The following is an 18,666-nucleotide window of genomic DNA, read 5'->3' as shown; positions in this document are numbered from 1 at the left end:
GCCTGCGCGCCTGCGCGCCGCGGGCTGACCGATTCTACCCTGTCCGGCGGAGCCGGCTCTGGGTCCCGCGGCCATAGCCGCGTCTTCTCTCAGCTGTGCCACCAGCCGGGGCTCGGGCCCGGGCCCGGGCCCCCGGGACATGGCCCTCCGGAGTGCGCAGGGTGACGGCCCCACCTCCAGCCGCTGGGACGGTGGCGCGGAGAAGACAGGTACGGAAGCCGGCGGGGGCGCCGAGGAGCGACCTTCGGGGACGGCCCGAGGGGCAGGGGCGGCCCTGCGGGGGGTAGGCAGGCGACAGCTGTCGGAGGAGGGGCCCCGGGCGCAGGCGGCGTCCGGGGGGTGGGGGGGCCCCCGAGGGACCGCGCGAGGTGTGCCCAGCGCCGCAGGCTGAGGTCGGGACGGCGGGAGAGGAAAAGGGTGGTGGGCCCGGTCATGTCTGAAAGGGAAGCGATCCTGGAGTTGGGGAGTCAGCGGATGCTGAGACCAGAGGAACCCTGTTGGCCGACTCGCGTGCCCCGTGCGAAGGACTGGCGGGGGATCTGGTCCGGCTTCGTCACGTCTGGGGAGAACTGGGTCTCCCGGAGAACTGAGGCCGAGCCTCCACCCCCGGCCCGAGGCTGTCTGGCCACGTCCGCACACTCCTGGTGCCTCCTCCCTAGTTGTAAGGCCCGTTTCCCAAACTTCATTCATCTCTCGCCGGCTTAATTTACGCGGTGTACGTGCTCCACTTACTTCTTTTAATTGCCATAAAAATCCAGCCTTTTAAAAACGTACAGTTCACTGGTTCTTAGCACATTTACGGTGTTGTGCAATCATAGCCACTGTCTGATTCCAGAACATTTCTAATTCCAAAAAGAAACCCCCATCACTCTCCATTCTCTAGTCTCCGCAGCTCCTGGCAACCACTAATCTACTTTCTGTCTCGATGCTGTGCCACCTAATTTAACGTTACTTAATTGTGTAGAAGAAAGCGATTCTCCCAAATTTTTATAGTTTCATACTAAGCAGTAATTTCTATGAAATCATCGTTTCGTTGTGCACTGTTTTTGAATGTTTTACATACAGTTAAAACACGGCGCTTAGAATTATTGTTTACTCTGTACCAAGGAAAATAATCCTTTCCCCCTAAGAAGGTAGCTTTCCCATTTTTCCGTCCCCTGTTGGGTGCTGCCCATAACAGAGCCAGCCACCTATGCAACCCACATTTTTGGTGAAGCACCTGATGTCCACATCTTGTTTCTCTGGGCTCATTTTCTGTTATCTTCCTTTCCTCCTGTTCACTCCTCATATTACTTCTTTGGGCCCTTTGGCCTTGTAACCCTTTGCTGGTGTTTTTGTACGACATCTGTCCTCATGGCATAGTGCCCCAAGCAGTATGGTTTTGTGACCTGTTGTAGTGTGGCTGTGCCTAGGTTGTGAGACTTTAACCCAGTTTCCTTGGTTTTGCTTCTCTGGAAGGAATTTAGAGATGAGAGTTTTGCTTTTAATCATATTGGAGAATTGTTGGCAAAGTTACTAATACTGGAATCCCTCCTTTGTAGACTTTATGATCAGATTGGTTTACTCTCTAGAGTATTTTTCTTTATTGTTGGGGTAAAGCAGTTTTTTGTTTTGTTTTGTTTTAAGTAGGCTCCACGGAGCCCAACAGGGGCCTCGAACTCACCACCCTGAGATCAAGACCTGAACTGATATCAAGAGTCGGATGCTTAACTGACTGAGCCACCCAGGTGCCCCAAGCAGTTTTTCTTAATACATGCTTGTCTTCATGTTTCAGGTAGTTAATGGATCTCTGCTAATTTGGATACTGTTTGTTGAAACTAATTAGGACTTCCAGAAACAGAGGTTACTTTGTTTTATTTTGTTTTTAGTAGGAACCTTACTTGAGTAAGGTAAGGTTTTCCTCTCCCACTCTTTATCTGGTACAGGTATGAAGTTTAAACATAAAATTTTAAGAAAATTTCCATTGTCAGCATTAGAAGTTTAAGGGATGGAACAGGAAGTGTCTGTTTGGGGGAATCTGTGTCCCCTCTGGCTGGGTCTTCCATTGTTTTGATTTAGGCTGAGTGGACGTTAATTTTACTGTTTTCCTGAGAATCCCAAGAATAGGTCTATGATTTTTCTCTTTCTGAGATGATACTAGTCGTTCAGCTGAGACTCTGCTAACCTTTTCTTCCTTGTTGTATAGGCCTACAGTTGTCCTTATCACTCTGTAATTCGTACATCTCTAGTGCACTTGAGTTTTCTGTTTTCTCCCCCTTTTTTACATCACAATGAGAGCCTATATATTAGGGGCAATAAATTTTTGTTGAAGCGGGGAATGGCACACATAGGTGTGCCTTCCTCATCTGCCACTACCATTCAATCACTAGATTGTGGGGTTGATAGTGGAGCCTAAACAGACAGCAGCTAAAGTCCACATTTGAACGGTATCCTATTTTGGGAAGTACCAGTAGCTTTAGAAAGAGGCCAAAGAGTTTACATATCTATTTAGAGTTTTGCAGTGAGCCTGTCCCTAACAGTAGTGTGGGGGAAAATAATGTCATTTACTATAGGCCACTTTTTCCAGGAACAGTGGCCAAGCCAAATTATTTCTTTTATTCTGCACATATTTGTTGAGTTCCCACAAAGTGCCAAAAACGAGAAGATAGTAGTAAATTTTGAAATGCAGGATTAAAAATAGAATAGGAGCATAGTGTTAGGAGAAATAAGTATGGGAGCTGTGGTTTGAGTTCAGAATTAGTTAAAATTCTGGCAGATTATTTGCCAAAGCATAATGGAAATCCAGCTGATTGCAAACAGTGCTACTGTTACTAGTTAGTGATACTAGCAACAATTTTCCTTTCCCCCAGATTGCCGAATAGCTTACTTGGGAAGAGGGGTGGGGTGGATATATGTATAAACAATTTGAGGAAATATTTCCACACTCTTAGCAAGTAGTTTAATAAGATTCCTAAATGTCAGCTCACCTCAACAATATTCAGTATTATCATTCTAAGTGTTCTTAATTTGTGATGTGTAGAAAGTACAAGGATACTCTGAATTTATTTATTTATTTATTTTTAAAGATTTTATTTATTTATTTGACAGAGAGCACAAGCAGGGGGAGCAGCAGAGGGAGAGGGAGAAGCAGGTTCCGCACTGAGCAGAGAGCCCGATGTGGGGCTCGATCCCAGGACCCTGGGATCATGACCTGAGCCGAAGGCAGACGCTTAACCAACTGAGCCACCTAGACACCCCAAAGTTTAAAAATAAAAATATATATGTAAATAAAATATTTTGATTTTTCTTTCTTTGCTGGAAATTAATCCAATTCCTGCCATATTTTGTCTCAGCCTGTGTTATATAAAAACTCTTTTCTTCTACATGTCTGCAGTTCCTCTCTGAACACATACAGCCTTCTCTTCCAAAGGATGGCCCTTTGATCCAAAGTTTATTTTGTTTAATTTTATTTATTTGAGAGCGAGAAAGCGGGAGAGCGTGCGCATGAGTGGGGTGAGGGGCAGAGGGAGAGGGATAAGCAGACTCCCCATTGAGCAGGGAGCCCAACACGGGGGTCGGTCCCAGGACTCCAGGATCATGAACTGAGCCAAAGGCAGATGCTTAACTGACTGAGCCACCCAGGAGCCCCTGATCGAGTTTAAAATTCCTTCCTTGACTTCCTCTTTTTCTTTTTTTTTTAATATTTTATTTTTAAGTCACCTCTGCACCCAGTGTGGGACTCGAACCCACAACCCCGAGATCAGGAATCACAGGTTCCCCTGACTGAGCCAGCCAGGCGCCCCACCTTGTCTTCCTCTTGAGTGCAGGATAAAACCCAAATTCTTATTGCCCACAGTTCCTGCATCCATCCAGGTTCTGTTTTCTCTCTTTCCCTAACACTTCAGCCGCACAGAATTTTTCTGTTTTCTGGACGCGTTATTTCTTTCATGTGACAAGGCTTTCCACACACTCTTTCCTCTGCCTGGAATGCTTCCTTCAACAGTCTTCCATGTGCAAAGTTTGCTTTAAGAAGAATAGGGGCAGAATAGGGGCGCCTGGGTAGCGCAGTCGGTTAAGCGTCTGCCTTCAGATCAGGTCATGATCCCAGGCTCCTGGGATGGAGCCCCGGGTCAGACTCCCTGCTCAGCAGGGAGCCTGCTTCTCCCTCTCCCTCCCCCTCTGCCTCTCTCTCAAATAAAATCTTAAAAAAAATTTTTTTAACTAAAAAAAGGTGGCAGAAGGTATTTTCACTGAAGCCTTTCTTGATTGCCCCAGAAGTAGTCATTCTTTCCTCTGGATTTTCATAATTTTTCATGATTCTGTTATATAATAATGTGTCCCTCCCTAATGTGACTCTCTCAAAGGCTGAGGTGTCATATTCATCGTCCTGTCCCCAGTGTAGTACTTATTACAAGTAGCAGCTCATTCAATGATGGTTTGATAAATGAATGGATAGACTAATGAGCGGGTGGGTAGAAGGAAGGAAGGACACACTCAAGCCAAGAGCTTGAAGCATCTTGGGGCACCTGCGTGGCTCATTCAGTTAAGCAGTGGACTCTTGATTTTGGCTCAGGTCGTGAGATCGAGCCCCACGTTGGGCTCCACGCTCAGTGGGGAGTTTGCTTGAGATTCTTTCTCCCCACCGCCATGCACACGCTCTAATTCAATCAATCAATCTTTAAGAACTTGAAGCATGTTATAAACAAATGTTAGACTAGTTAGGTGCTATGCTAGCAGAGGGAATTGAGACCTGATTTTTCATGATCTCTAGGTAGAGTTACTATTTAATATAGCATCCAAGCTGGGACATTTCTGAGAGTGCAGTTAGCAGGAGGGGTTTACTATGAGTAATTATGCCGGGACTATAGACGTAAACTAGGAATCTCTCAGACAAACTGGAACAGATGGTCACCCTACTAGGTTATCAGGGAAAATAACAGTCTAACCAGGAGAACAGGTTTACCGGGGTGAAGAGTCACCTGTGTTGTATTCCTGTCTGCACCTCCAGGTGCATGTGACTCCAAGCCAGTGATGCCTCTGTTTGTATGGTTTGTATGTCACAGCTGTCATAGGTAACCAGGATCATTACTACCAACTTTCATGGTGTTAATAATGTGCATCTTTGTCATGGGAACAATTTGTAGACTGTTGTCTCAAAATAGGGTATTATTGAGGAAGGCTGCTTAGGGACCCTTCTAAAGCCTACTCTTCCTTCCAGTGTTACCTTCCACTTAACTGTAGGGTCTTGCGCTTTGTATATGCTACATAACTGTTTCTTACATGAGTCTGTTTACTGTTAGATGAAAGGGCCCTGTGTTTCCTGGATCCAAGCCTTTCTTTTGCTCTCTGCCCCACCCCTTGCCTCTTGAAATCCCCTCTTCCTTTAGAAATTGCACTCTTCAGTAAGGCCTTCTCAAGTTAGCCTGACCTACCACAGCCTCTTTGAGTTCTTGGTGTCTGCACATCCATTTGGGGGGGCAATTATACTACACTGTTTTGTAACATCTCTTTGGTATTGTCCTGTTTAACTTTTATTGTGTTTGCTGTTCCTAATATTAGATATTCTGCACTGAACTGTGAAAGCATATTACCACATTATTTTCGATAGAAAAATTACAGTAGGATACCCATCAACCACAGACTCTCAGCCAATTTCCTAAGAAGGAATTTAAACACAGTAAAATGCCAGTGTAAATCACAAACTATCACATAAGGATGTAAGATGCTTAAAACATTACTTTCTGCTCACATGCAATTAACATGGTGGTCAAGAAACAGTTGCTGTGTGTGCACGATCATGCCTCTCTTACCACCAGCCACACTGGGGACCCAAGTACACCCTTTGATATTCTGCTTTTGAAAATAATCTCTATGTAGGGGTGCCTGGCTGGCTCCGTTGGTAGAGCATGCAACTCTTGATCTCTAGGTCATGAGTTCAGGCCCCACATTGGGCATGGAGCCTACTTTAAAAAAAAAAAGAAAGAAAAAATATCTCTGTAATTCTGAGATGTTACCAGCTGTATTAGCATGTAACGAGAATTTTTTATCATGTGGTTTTATTTTAAAAGTATTAAATTTTGGTGACATGTATATAAACAACAGGAAAAAATTATTATGTAAAGACATATGTATGTTCTGTGAAGTTAGTTATTAAGAAAGAACAAGCATTCTGTTCTATTCCAAAACATTACTAGTGTTAGAAATGCCTAAATTCACTGGGTGTTTATTCTAATGGTAGTCCCTTGCCTGTCACTTATATGGTTTATCTCCTTAGTGTTTTGCACATTATGTACTAATGACATACCTATAGGTCAACTTCAAAAATACCTACTTGTACCTCAAACCAAATCAGGAGATTGAGCGAGCCCTGCACAGAAAATGAGCACGTGCTGAATATGTGCCTGATGCCTTTTCCCCCTTTGTTTTGCAGACTTTAACGCCAAAAGGAAAAAGAAAGTGGCAGAGATACACCAGGCTCTGAACAGTGACCCCACTGATGTGGCCGCCCTTAGACGCATGGCCATCAGTGAAGGAGGGCTTCTGACTGATGAGATCAGGCAGAAAGTGTGGCCCAAGCTCCTCAATGTCAACACCAATGACCCACCTCCTATATCAGGTAATGGTGGTGGGTGGTTGTGAGGGAAATCTGTCTAGGACGCAAGGATAAAAGAACTCCAGGTGGCGCCTGGGTGGCTCAGTTGGTTGGGCGTCTGCTTTCGGCTCAAATCGTGGTCTCGGGGTCCTAAGATCAAGCCCCGCATCGGGCTCCCTGCTCAGTGGGGAGCCTGCCTCTCCCTCTCCTCTCCCTCTGCCACTTCCCCTGCTTGTGCTCTCTCACTCTCTCTCACTCTCTCTCAAATGAATAAATAAAATTTTAAAAAAGAAAATAGAAAGAGTTCCAGGATCTTTGATTTTTAGGCTCATTTTAAGCCAATAGTAGATGAGCAAATCTAAAGCATTTTAGGACATGTTTTGGCATCCCCTGAAAGTGATAAGTAGAATTTTCTTCAAAAAATGAAATGAGCTTTTATTAGTTTGATAGGTAGCTTTTATTGACTAGGTAGGGGAGTTTATTCTAGTTTCTATATTCACTTAGGGGTGGGTTATAGGAATCTGTATTTTAACAGACAAATGAACTCATTCTGGTGCAGTGAACTCATTTTGAGAAACGCTAGGCCATGGGGAGAGAGAATACCTCTCTGGTCTTTAAGCAAAACAAAACTTTTTTATTGGGAACTACTAAGACGTTTTGAATTCTGAAGTTCTGTAACAGTATGAAAAGCCGTTACTGTGGCACCTGGGTGGCTCGGTCGGTTGGGCGTTCGACTCTTGATTTCAGCGCGGGTCTTGATCTCATGGTCATGGGACTGAGCCCCATGTGGGGCTCTGCGCTCCGTGGAGAGTCTGCTTGAGATTCTTTCTCCCTCACTCTCTGCCCCTCCTCCGTGCACACACGTTCACTTACGTGTTCTCTCTCTTTCTAAAATAAATACATAAATCTTGAAAAGAAAAGAAAAGCTGTTCTTTACTAATTTGCAAGGCCAATGAAGTAAAAGCAGTTCCTTGGAATATAGTACAAAATACAAAAAAGTACTGCACAACAGTGAATCCACTTGGTCATTCAGTCACTCAACAAACATTGATTGCTTTTCTGCTATGTACCGCCAAAGTCCAGGTGCTAGAGATCCTTTCACTCGTGTGGCAGATATTAACTGTGCTCCTGCTGTGTGCCAGGTGCTAGAGGCGGGTCATGCAGCCTCTGCTGATAAGCCCACGGTGCCGAGGTGCAGCCAAGTAGGTGTTAAGTTGCCACTTGTTATTATCTTTGAAACCGGCTGCCTCGGAGCAGTCAGCTTTCGGTTGGAAGGAAAAGACGTCGCCACATTCACACTCTAAACCATGAGAGGATGATCTTCTGTCAGATTCCAAACTACCCAGATCTTTACAAGATGAAGTCTGTGTGTAGGGAAGTGTTACACGTGCTCCTCCGGTAGCTTCGGATTGGGGCTGTGATGGAAATGCGCACTTGTTATATTACCCTCGGTTGGGGTTGAGGGAGATGTGTGCTGGTTCCATTTACAACAGCTAGAGACTGCCTCCTTACTTTCACACTGTGTTGGACTTAATCAGCTGAACACAGGCTCCTATTTGCAGTGTCTTAGTTTTTAGATTTCAGGGTCAAGAGAGGTTAGGTTCTTCTTTGTGTGAGTTTATCTTAATGCTCCTTCCTGAACAGCTCAGTGCTCCCGAGGCTGCAGAGATGTCCAGGTTTTCCAGTGATCTGTGCTTTCCACATTCATGATCTTATTTGATCAGCGTAGTAACATATGGAAGGAGATATCCCCATTTTACCGACGTGCATGTTGAAATTCAGAGCAGTCTCCCAGTGACATGCCAGGAGCAGCCTCCAGTAGGCCCCTGGCTTCCTGACATCTCTGCTGCTCCTTCTGCCTCACCCTGAACACTGCATGTCCCTCCTCTTATGGTCACAGTGACTCGAATGAAACAGCATGTTTGGAACTAAACTGGGGATTCTTCTCCAAATGTTGTGTCTTGTGTCTTGTCCTCTTCAGGAAAAAGCTGAAGAATGTCCTCCGGGCTTCTGATGTCATACCAGAACGTTTTTGCCCCTGATCTGGCTCCCAGACATTCCTGCAGTAACATGTTCCTTTTCCTCCCACAGGGAAGAACCTACGGCAGGGAAGCAAGGACTACCAGCAAGTGCTGCTGGACGTCAGGCGGTCTTTGCGGCGGTTCCCGCCTGGTGAGAAGCTCTTTGGGTCCCGCCACCTGGGAGTTCCCGGCCCAGCTGCTTCCAGCCCAGCCCACGGCGTGACCTCAAAGGGGCCCCTGCCTCCTCAGGAGCCCTTTGTACGCTCAGTCTGCGGAGACATTCTCTCCCCGGCTCAGTCACGTTCACACCCCCGCAGCGAAAGCCTGAGCCCAGAGTAATTTCTCTTGGCCTAGAGGTGCTGAATGAAAAACTTGGAGGCTTTTCCCTGATTCAGAGCCACCGAAGAGACTTCATAGGGACCGTTGGAGCCATCGTCTGGCTTTAAATAGCAGATAGGTTTACAAGGGGGCACTAAGAAGAAGTATTCATACCTTCATTTGATTAGATGTGGATGTGAGGGCGATCTGGCTGCGACTTCTGTCACCCCATTGATCGCCAGGGTTGATTCAGCTGATCTGGCTGGCTAGGCAGGTGTCCCCTTCCTCCCTCACCGCTCCATGTGCGTCCCTCCCGAAGCTGTGCGCTCGGTTGAAGAGGACGACCTTCCCCGAGAGAGGAGAGGACTGTTCTTCGGTCAGGGGTATCCGAGTAGCTGCGCTCCCTGCTAGACCCTCCAAACAAGCTCTCATCTGATTAGATGTATAAATAGGGGTATCCTACCTGTGCCTCTGTTGGGTCCCTGGACTGGAAGGGAAGGAGGCCATTCCCTGCATGTTTTAAAGGGTCTGTTTAGAAATCGCTTCCCATTCCAGGAGGCATGAGAAGAATGACCAACTGTTGTCTCCATGTTCACAGTGAAGGAAGCTGGGCAACAGACCTCGTGTTTATGATCCATTTCTCTTCCTTTGGCAGCCTCACCTTTGTTTAGGTCCACGAAGAAAGGAGAATTGCTAAAAGGGACAAGAGCCTCTAAATCCATTGCCTCACTCTTCCGAAACCATGCTCTGGCTTGGATTTTGCCTCTTAAATCTTGCTTGCACCCCTGCTCATGATTCCTGTGTAGCCGGTAGCCTGCCCGCTTGCTTTTGATAAAAACGTCTGCCCGTGGCCCAGTCCCCTTTCCCTGTCCTGCCGGTTTGGAGGAGACCACACAGGCAGGTGCCCTCATTTCCCCCTAGGTAACCTGCTTTTCCTCTGACCCCTTTCTGCCTCTGCCATTTATGGAATGTTGGTCTGTGAGGTTCTTTGTGTGGGCTGCACTTTCCATGTAGTTTCATATTCTTCTTACATCCGTGTTCTTTTGAGCTCAGCTGACCTCTCTTACTCTGAAAATTCAGACAGAGTTTAGTCTTGTTCTCTCACCACTTTGATTACTTTCCCTAACCATAGTAGTTACTTCATTTTCTTTTTATTGGGACTTTTAGAATAAGCCCTTTTGAGAAGGGGTTTCCAGATATACCTTGGATCAGGATATATTCCTGTGATACTTCGTTTGGTTTAGAGGAGAACATGTAACTCTTAAATTTTTATTTTTATATAATTTCTCATACCTATAGAAAAAGTTGCAAAAATAGGACAAATAATTCCCCAGATGCCTTTTACGCAGATTTCCTACATTATATGTTGATGTTTTACTATATTTGCTTTAGTATTGCTTTGTCTCTCTCCTACACACACACACACATACGCTTTTTTTTCTGAATTATTTAAGAATCAATACAGACATGGTGTCCCTTTACGCCTAAATATTTCAGGGTGTGGTTCCTAAAAACAAGGCTCTTACATACTCAAACGGCACTCAAGAAATCAGCAACATACTGAAAACTAGTGCTACTAACGTGGAGATTTTATTCAGGTCTCACCCTGCAATGGCAGTAAAATCCTTTAAAGGAAAAGGCAATGTGAATGCAAGCAGTTCCCATTCAGTCATCCTACCTCATTAGCCTCCTCGACCCTGGAGTAGTTCCTTTGTGTTTTATGACTCAGTTATTTTTATAAAATTCCCCTCGCTTTGGGTTGCCGAGCTCCTGGAGACGCTCCCCAGCAGCGACCCCGGGGTACGGGGTACTTCCCGGCCGCCGCAGGCGTGCGGTTCCTGCTCCAGGCAGTGTCAGCTGTGACTGGGCTGAGAAGGGGTTGGCGGGCCGGGCCCGCCCCGCCCCACCCCGCCCCGCCGTAAGGCTGCTGCTCCGTGGCTCCTTCCTGTGTGCCGAGTAGTATCGGTGTGGGGATTTTAATACGTGTTGCCAAACTGTTCATAACTTATTCTTTTTATTAAACACTTGGCAAATCCTTTGCTGACCGTCTTCGCCCCTCCTTGTTAGGAGGATGCTCAGTGTGTTCAGGGGCATCTCCCCTCATCTTCCCTCCCCAGGCATGCCGGAGAAGCAGAGAGAGGGGCTCCAGGAAGAGCTGATCGACATCATCCTCCTCATCTTGGAGCGGAACCCTCAGCTGCACTACTACCAGGGTTACCACGACATCGTGGTCACGTTTCTGCTGGTGGTAGGCGAGAAGCTGACACCGTCCCTGGTAGAAAAATTGTCTACCCACCACCTCAGGTACCAGCGCAGAGGAATACAAGAGGATGTGGGATCCCTCCTCAAGCTCCCCCTGGGGACCACTCCTCGGCCCGTTTGCTAGTCTCTTTCCAGTGGTGGGAACCCGGTTCTACCCCCTCGGCCCTGATCTGAGCATTTGGTCTGACCGAGCTCATTGAATTGTCTCCGTCCAGGGATTTCATGGATCCAACAATGGACAACACCAAGCATATATTAAACTATCTGATGCCCATCATTGACCAGGTGAATCCAGAGCTCCATGACTTCATGCAGTGGTATGTATACGTTTCCATTTGTGTACACGCTTGCACACGCACACCCACACCCCTTTGACTTTCTCCTGGCCCTGGTCTCTTCCTCACAAGTCCAGCTCAATCGCACCACCATTGTATGTTGACAGGCGTTAAGTTTTTCCAGATTGTCCTTTCTGTTCGCCAGTGAGCTGGATAATTCAGTTCTGTACAGTCTGGGAGCTCTTTTTTGGGTACTGTGCTCTTGTGGGGATATGAGAGATGTACAGCACATGCCCTTGAGGAGGTTACATCTGGTGGGGAGGGCTGGGGAGGTGAGTATGCCGAGGTGGACTTTGAGGTTATTGCTTCAGGAAAAGGACATACTACTGTAGGATCCCGAATCGAGAAGGACAAGGCCATCCGTGGGTTGTTTTATTCTCTAGGTTCCAAGGAGAAGAAATATTTCTTTGCAAATCTTATATGATTTTTTTCTCTAATGTGTAATTGGAAATGAGTCCTTGGGCCAACACCTCACCCCCCCCCTTTTTTTTTAATGTCTGTGCCTTAAGATGTTTCAATCATCTCACGTTAACTGAACAATTAATACAGTTGTGTCTTTAAGCCTGAGAATATGTGCAAACCATGGTATCGTTCTGTGAAAACAGCTACTTCTTCTTCCTGTTACTGACACTGGTTAGCCATTAGGACAGCAGCCAGCGAGATAAGGCAACCAGGACCCCATCATAGTATTAGTGTCATGATGGTGGGTATGTTTTAAGGATTTTGTATTCGGTGAGAAGATGCTGAATTCCTAGGGGGCTGAATTTTCCAGAGAGTGTATCTCCCAAATTCTTTCTTAATAAGCACCGAGGACAAAGATGTCCCAGGGAGCGGAGAGGGACAGCCTGTCAGGGAACCTAATGTCTGGATTTCCTTGCTCCTAGTGCCGAGGTGGGGACCATCTTTGCCCTCAGCTGGCTCATCACCTGGTTTGGGCATGTCCTGTCTGACTTCCGGCACGTCGTGCGGTTATACGACTTCTTCCTGGCCTGCCACCCGCTGATGCCCATTTACTTTGCAGCCGTGGTAGGTACAGGCCACAAGCCAGCAGCTAGGTTCCCCATCACCCATTCCAACTCAGTCATTTTCCCTCAAGGGAGACCAGGTGATTTTGGAAAGATGGGAAAGAGCATTTCCCAGACTGGTGCCCCTGGACGCCGCTCTGTGCAATGTGAATGGGAGTGTTAATGGGGAAAGAAAAGGCTCTGTGTAAAAATAGGATTGGGAAATGCTTGGTTAAACCAAGTTAAAGAGATCTGTTTCCTGCATGATTCTTCTGAACCTTTAAAATGCTCATGTGCATAATGAATTGTCCATGTTCCTCTTGACATCCCCCGGAACTAGTGTAGACTGCCAGCTCCAGGCCAGGGAGGGAGAAGGTGCAGTACGACGACAGGGGGGACACTGGCAGGGCTTGATGGGGTTCCTCTTCCATGGAGGTGCCTTCACTGCTCTTGAGAGGGGAGCAAGACTGTTCTTTCTACTGCTTTGAACCATTTTTTTCTGTGTGGGAGCTCCAGGAGTCTCCCTGTGAGCCCTTTTCTTTTCTTCCTCCTAAAAGAACCTCCTTCATTTCGTTGATCGGCCTTCCGCATCCTGGGGTGGAAGTCTGCCTGTAGCAGGAAGGGCCAGCCCCCTGGGAAAAGCATACGTACGTTATTCCTTCCTAGATGGATACAAGAGTCTGCTGTCTGTTACCGATTTAAATTCGTCTGTAAGGAGAATGACATGCAAGCGGCGAAGGCCCTGCTTGTCCCGGTCTCTGATGCAAGGCCTTGCTCCCCACAGATCGTGTTGTATCGAGAGCAGGAAGTCCTGGATTGTGACTGTGACATGGCCTCGGTCCACCACCTGTTGTCCCAGATCCCTCAGGACCTGCCCTATGAGACCCTGATCAGCAGAGCTGGAGACCTGTTTGTTCAGTTTCCCCCGTCCGAACTTGCGCGGGAGGCATCTGCCCAACAGCAGGCCGAGAAGTGAGTGAGGCGGAGGCTCTGGTTGAACTGGGGGTGTCTGTGGGTGAGCAGAAGTGGTGGAAGATTGTGTCTGCCGGGCGCCGGGCTGGGGGGTGTCTCCAGAGATCTAAGCTCCAGCCAGCAGGATCCCTACCTCGGTCTTCACGGCTCTTTATCCAGAAGAGCCTTGTGAGCAGTGGACGGCTCTGCCCTCAGCCTCTGTGATAATCCCGTTTTTCTGTCTCTTCTTTCATTGCATTTCCTTCTTCTGTCTCCCCCCCCTCTGCAGGACAGCCGCCTCTACCTTCAAAGACTTTGAGCTGGCATCAGCCCAGCAGAGGCCTGACACGGTGCTGCGCCAGCGGTTTCGGGGATTCCTGCGACCTGAGGATCGAACGAAAGACGTCCTGACCAAACCAAGGACCAACCGCTTTGTGAAGCTGGCGGTGATGGGGCTGACGGTGGCACTTGGAGCGGCCGCCCTGGCTGTGGTGAAAAGTGCCTTGGAGTGGGCCCCCAAGTTCCAGCTGCAGCTGTTCCCCTAAATGCCAGGGAGGGCGCTGCCTCCTCCATTACGTTGAGGTTTCACCCTTCCATGGAAGGATTGGGAGGGGGTGGAATTTCCTTTATTAAAAGGGTTTCTGTCAAGGGTTTTCTATTCCTGCCAGGCCCCACCCTGCCTGCCTGTGGCTCACCTTTGCTCCAGAGCCCACTGGCACCTGAGAGCTGCGCTTGGAGGCCGAGCCAGGCCGCGGGCCTCCTCTCCCTCCCCACCGCCCTGCCCCTGCGCTGCCCGCTGCCGCCTCTTGGCGGTGGGCACCAGGGGTTTCTTGAGCTGCCCGGGGCCCTGGGAACCCACCGGGCCTGGTTACTGGGGACCTTCTTCGCTGCCCTGTAGCAAGTAAGCTGGGCCACCAAGGGCCCTCCTCGCAGTGCCTCCTGTTCCGTCTGCCGCCACTGGCCTGAGGAGGAAGGAGCTGCTGCCGTGGGAGTTAGACCTTGGAACCGAGGCGAGGGACAGAGGCTGCTAGCCGGGTGCAAGATCGGCCCCTCTCGAGAGCAGCTCCGTTAGCTGGTCAGAAATCAGACAGATGTGAAGTAGGTTACTAGGTAAATCCTACCTATTTTCAGCCTAGAAATCACTTGGGCATTTCCAGTCAAACAGGAAGGAATGTGAGGTTGCAGGGCCCAGATGTAACCTGGTTTTGCCTGCCTTCTTTTTCCTCCCTGTTCTCTCACAAGCCACACGATGTTGCTTTTAAAGGACACTTTTATTACTCTTTTTAGAATTACATATACACCCAACGTGTAAAGTACCCTCACTCTGAAAATGATAGTTCCTTCACGGGAAAAACGGTCCTCATCAGCAAGATGAGCTTCTAAGACCCTGAAGTTTCCTTTCTCCTCAACTGTTGAACGTCTCACTTGAGCTAGAGCTGCTGTGTGTTTACAGCCCCACACTTCCAGAGCGCCCACGGGCCCACTCTCCTTCCTTCCTCTTCTCCTCAGACCACTGCTCTCCCAAGTAGGCACCCACTCGCTCCTACCTTGGCTTCGTTTGGGGGATTCAGTTTATCTTCTCAACTGCTGGTCTCTCCTTCCTGGTTGGAAATGTCATTGGAGACTTGTCAGCAACCAGAAGGAACACAGCAGCCTGAAGAGTATGGGAGAAGCTGAGAACAGCCAGCTCCCGCCCCAAGCTTCTGGAGGACTCTCCAGGCCTTCGGGGACAAGACGGATCATTCAGTCCTTCTGGACCACTTTTCTTGTAAGCGAAACCAAGTTGGTTTGAGGTTAACTCTGGCTTGAAAAAAAAGTGCCTTTTGCTGCTTTAAAGAATTGAGGTGTAGAGTATGAAGCAGCCATGTACTTTCATTTTCCTGTCTCTTGGGCACTGTTCTCTTGGCAGGTGTTTTCTTAAAGGGAACGTGCCAGAAGTCCTGTCCCTTAGCGTACCGAGACGGCAGAGTGGGGGGCACTTAGTACGCCAGGCAGCCGGCAGGCCCAGGGCAGTGAGGGGTCTCTACGGCGAGTCACGTGAAGTGACACTAAGCACTTTAAAACAAAAGGTTAAAGTGATGGGTCATTCTCTGTAGCAGGAGTCCCACTTGGGGTAAGCGTAATGTGGATGGATTAATCTAGACAGTGATGGAGACATGAAGACAAAGGAAATTCTTCCAGGACCCGGTCCCAGGCTTCTCCCCCGGCAAGCTTGTGCCCTTGCCGCCTTCACAGATGCACAGCTCCCCTGCCGCAGCGCTGGGGCCTGTCTAAATGCGGAAGGAATTGATGGGCAAGAGGGGCGGAGGGGCATAGGGTCACAGGCTTTGGATCCCAGAAGGCAAGTGGCACAGGCTTCTGTTGTAGCCTTAGGAGGGGGTTCATTTGTTTTGTAGCTTTGCTGACATTGGGATTCTCCCTGCCAACGAGAAGAAAGCATTATCCTTTTACCTTCAGGTGGTTTACTATTCTGTAAAGAATATGTGTAAATAGTTTGTACAGAACCCTGTATAAAATAAACAGCCATATGTGGTTACTAGTCAGTCTCCTGACATGCCGTCCTGTGCTCCCTCACATCCCGCTCCTGGCCTGGGACTGTGCTGGAGTCTAGGGACTCTTGAGTGGCCTTGACTTACGTGGAGAGCTTGGGGAACACCTGCAGTCCTGTTTCTACTTCACCTGCAAGAGGTACGACCTACCCGTTCCAGGTGCTGCCCGGGGGCACTGGCCCCAGTTAGGCAGTGCAAGTGACATGGGACATTGGTCCAGGGGGATCTTGCCTGTTCTCCGCATACTTCTGGGGATGCCTTAGGCTCTAAAGGCGGACATTTGGTTTGGGAACCTAATCAGTCTGATGTGAAGGCAACTTTATCTCCACATGTAATTCCCATCCGCAGAGGAGCTGCTGAGAGCGGTTCTTGCCAAGCTCTTCCCACACCTCTTAACTGCCAGCCATTGGGTAGTGGGAACCCAGAGCGGTGCCTTGAGCATGGGGCCATCTTGGAGGCAAGAATCCATGTTGTCTGGGACATGTTTTGATGCTTCCCTGGCCCAGAGTGGGGGTGTGAGGGCACCCAAGCCGGACAGGCATCACTCAGCTCTTGGACCGTGTCCCACCACCCTAGGCCAGCGCACACACACACACACACACACACACACCCCCGTGCTGCCCCCTGGCCTGACACTCATGGAGTCCACAGGGCTGGCCAGGACACCGCCCTGCTTCCGGGAGCTCACACACCAGACAGTTGCATTGAACAAGCAGGTTGCTCTGAGTGGCAAATTTGGTGGTGGTTTTGTTGAGTTGATGGTTGACTATGGAGAAGTTTTGGTAATTAGAACGTTGAAGGAAGTACATGTGTGATATGATAAATACTTGGGTTTTGTCCCCAGTTCCCCTAACAGCCTGGGAATTTCCCGATGGGAGTGTCTTTGGTTGTTCACAATGATTCCCTTTTGATTCCAGGTGAGTTTATGCTAATGAGGTGACAAGGTAGGGCGACTGGAGAGTTCCGGGAATGGGCAGGTCAGCAGAAAGACCAAGGGATTGGAGGGTGGGACTTCCAGCCCCTCCCAGACCCCTGGGGAGGGGAGGAGATCCTGGGGAGCCATGGCTACACAACACAAACTCTGGATCAGAGATCTCGCAAAGCTTCTGGGTGAACACCTCAAGGTGCTGGGAGGGTAATGCTCCCAGAGGGGGCTTGGGGGCACCGCACCTCCCTACCCCACGCCTTGGCCTATGCATCCCTTCCATATTACTGTTTGCAGAGTTGTATCCTTTATAGTAAATCCGTAAAGGTTAGTGAAGTTGTTCTGAGTTCTGTGAGCCCTTCTAGCCAAGTATTGAACCTGAGGGGGTGTCGTGGAAACCCCTGAATTTGTGGTTGGCCGGGCAGAAATGTGGGCAGCCCAGGCACCCCATTTGTGGCTGGCATCTGAGGGGGGGCAGGCTCGTGGAACTGAGCCCTCTAACCTGTGGGGTCTGATGCTACTTCCCGGTAGTTATGTCAGAATCCAGTTGAATTGTTGGGCCGAGAGCTGTTGGAGAATTGGGGCAATGGGGTCAGAAAATGCCACACGATACTTAAGGTGGAGGGGAAATTGTGTGAAAACAGCTGAATAAAAAGTGTGCCCGTCTCGTAGACAAACGGAGTGGGTCGTGCCAGCGCGAGGGGACCTGCGGTTGAGGCCCTGGAGAAGGGGGTTGGGACTCTCTCGGGGGCAATCTGGGGGGCCGGGGTGGCAGGACGGCCAGTGTCACTTCCGGGCGGTGTGGGCGTCTGCGAGTGCGAATCGGGCCTCCCACGCGGGCGGCGCGGGGAGCTGCGGCGGGGAGGGGGGCAGCAAACGGCGCGCTGGCGTGAGCGCTTCACCTACGCGGCGGTGAACGTGGACGGGCCCTTCACGCTTCTACCGGCCCCGCGCCACGCCCCCCCGCCCCCGCGCGCCCTGGGCTCCTCCAGGGATTAAGTGGGGACTACAGGGAAGAACAAGCCGGGAGGCTTTTGCCAAATGCAACCAAGAGGTGAGGGGGCCTGAGGCTCGGCCTGGCTTGATCTTCTTTCCCCTGCCCTGCGTCCCCTCGCCCCCTCACTCCTCATCCTTCTGCGGTGTCTCCCGCTGCCTTTCTCCCTGTCCTTACAAAGGCCCTCTCTTGCTGATGGTCTCCCCGATTGACCGATGGTTGTTTGCCCAGCAGCTTTTGTGAGCCAGCAAGGCTGTGGGCTCGCCTCCAACTTGCTGCTTTTGAAGTGAGTGGCTTTCCTGCCAGATCCCCCCCCCGCCCCGCCCGACTCGAGAGGAAGACGTGTCCGCTTCGGCAGGGGAGGGGCAGCCCGCCCTCCAGGGCCGCGGCTGCTCCCATTGGAGGAGGCGCGGTCTTCCACTCGCCGTCCCCCGCCCCAGCAGAGAGACTGGCACGCAGGTCCGCCGGGACCTCCGGCTGCTGGCTCAGGTAGGTGGCCCCAGTCCAAAGTTTCGAGTCTGCCCCGGTGAGTTGGCAGTGGGCTCTCAGCGGTCTGGGCCCCCGGCAATGGGCTGACCCCTTGGGAGGGGGAGGCTCCTCCACTCAACCCACAGCAGGGAGCACTCAAGGCCCGGCTGTCTTGGATCCTTCCTGGTGCTGGACGCGGAGCCTGGGACAGCCCGCACCCCTCCATTGGTACTCCGGACCCTCTGCTTGGCTGCAGCAGACCCAACCT

At 49.7% G+C, this 18,666-nt stretch overlaps 1 protein-coding gene across 4 annotated transcripts; it reads left to right on the top strand.

Moving 5' to 3' along the window:
- On the top strand, positions 1-16,001 carry TBC1D20 (TBC1 domain family member 20). Of its 4 annotated transcripts, none has more exons than XM_073880606.1 (9): positions 63-209; positions 1,630-1,727; positions 6,410-6,595; positions 8,663-8,743; positions 11,028-11,214; positions 11,388-11,489; positions 12,392-12,533; positions 13,296-13,483; positions 13,752-16,001. In XM_073880606.1, exons 3-9 carry the CDS (start codon positions 6,496-6,498, stop codon positions 14,005-14,007), a joined length of 1,056 nt encoding a protein of 351 aa, XP_073736707.1. In that variant the 5' UTR covers positions 63-209; positions 1,630-1,727; positions 6,410-6,495; the 3' UTR covers positions 14,008-16,001. The 4 variants fall into 4 exon arrangements, with proteins under 4 accessions (XP_025732031.1, XP_073736707.1, XP_073736708.1 ...); XM_073880607.1 differs by having other exon boundaries at positions 1,630-1,774; XM_073880608.1 differs by having other exon boundaries at positions 77-209; positions 1,627-1,727.
- Positions 16,002-18,666: the final 2,665 nt, after the last annotated feature.

The sequence above is a fragment of the Callorhinus ursinus genome, unplaced genomic scaffold, assembly GCF_003265705.2.
Source record: "Callorhinus ursinus isolate GAN/ISIS: 27379988/994484 unplaced genomic scaffold, GSC_fseal_2.0 scaffold38, whole genome shotgun sequence".
NCBI lineage: Eukaryota > Metazoa > Chordata > Mammalia > Carnivora > Otariidae > Callorhinus > Callorhinus ursinus.
This window is presented reverse-complemented; position numbering and strand designations above follow the sequence as displayed.

Bases quoted from the DNA above. Each gene is read 5' to 3' on its own strand.
- TBC1D20 (XM_025876246.2), top strand. From the start codon at position 140: ATGGCCCTCCGGAGTGCGCAGGGTGACGGCCCCACCTCCAGCCGCTGG. The intron at 8,744-11,027 runs GTGAGAAGCTCT...TTCCCTCCCCAG, and splicing joins TTTGCGGCGGTTCCCGCCTG to GCATGCCGGAGAAGCAGAGA. The intron at 12,534-13,295 runs GTAGGTACAGGC...TGCTCCCCACAG, and splicing joins CCATTTACTTTGCAGCCGTG to ATCGTGTTGTATCGAGAGCA.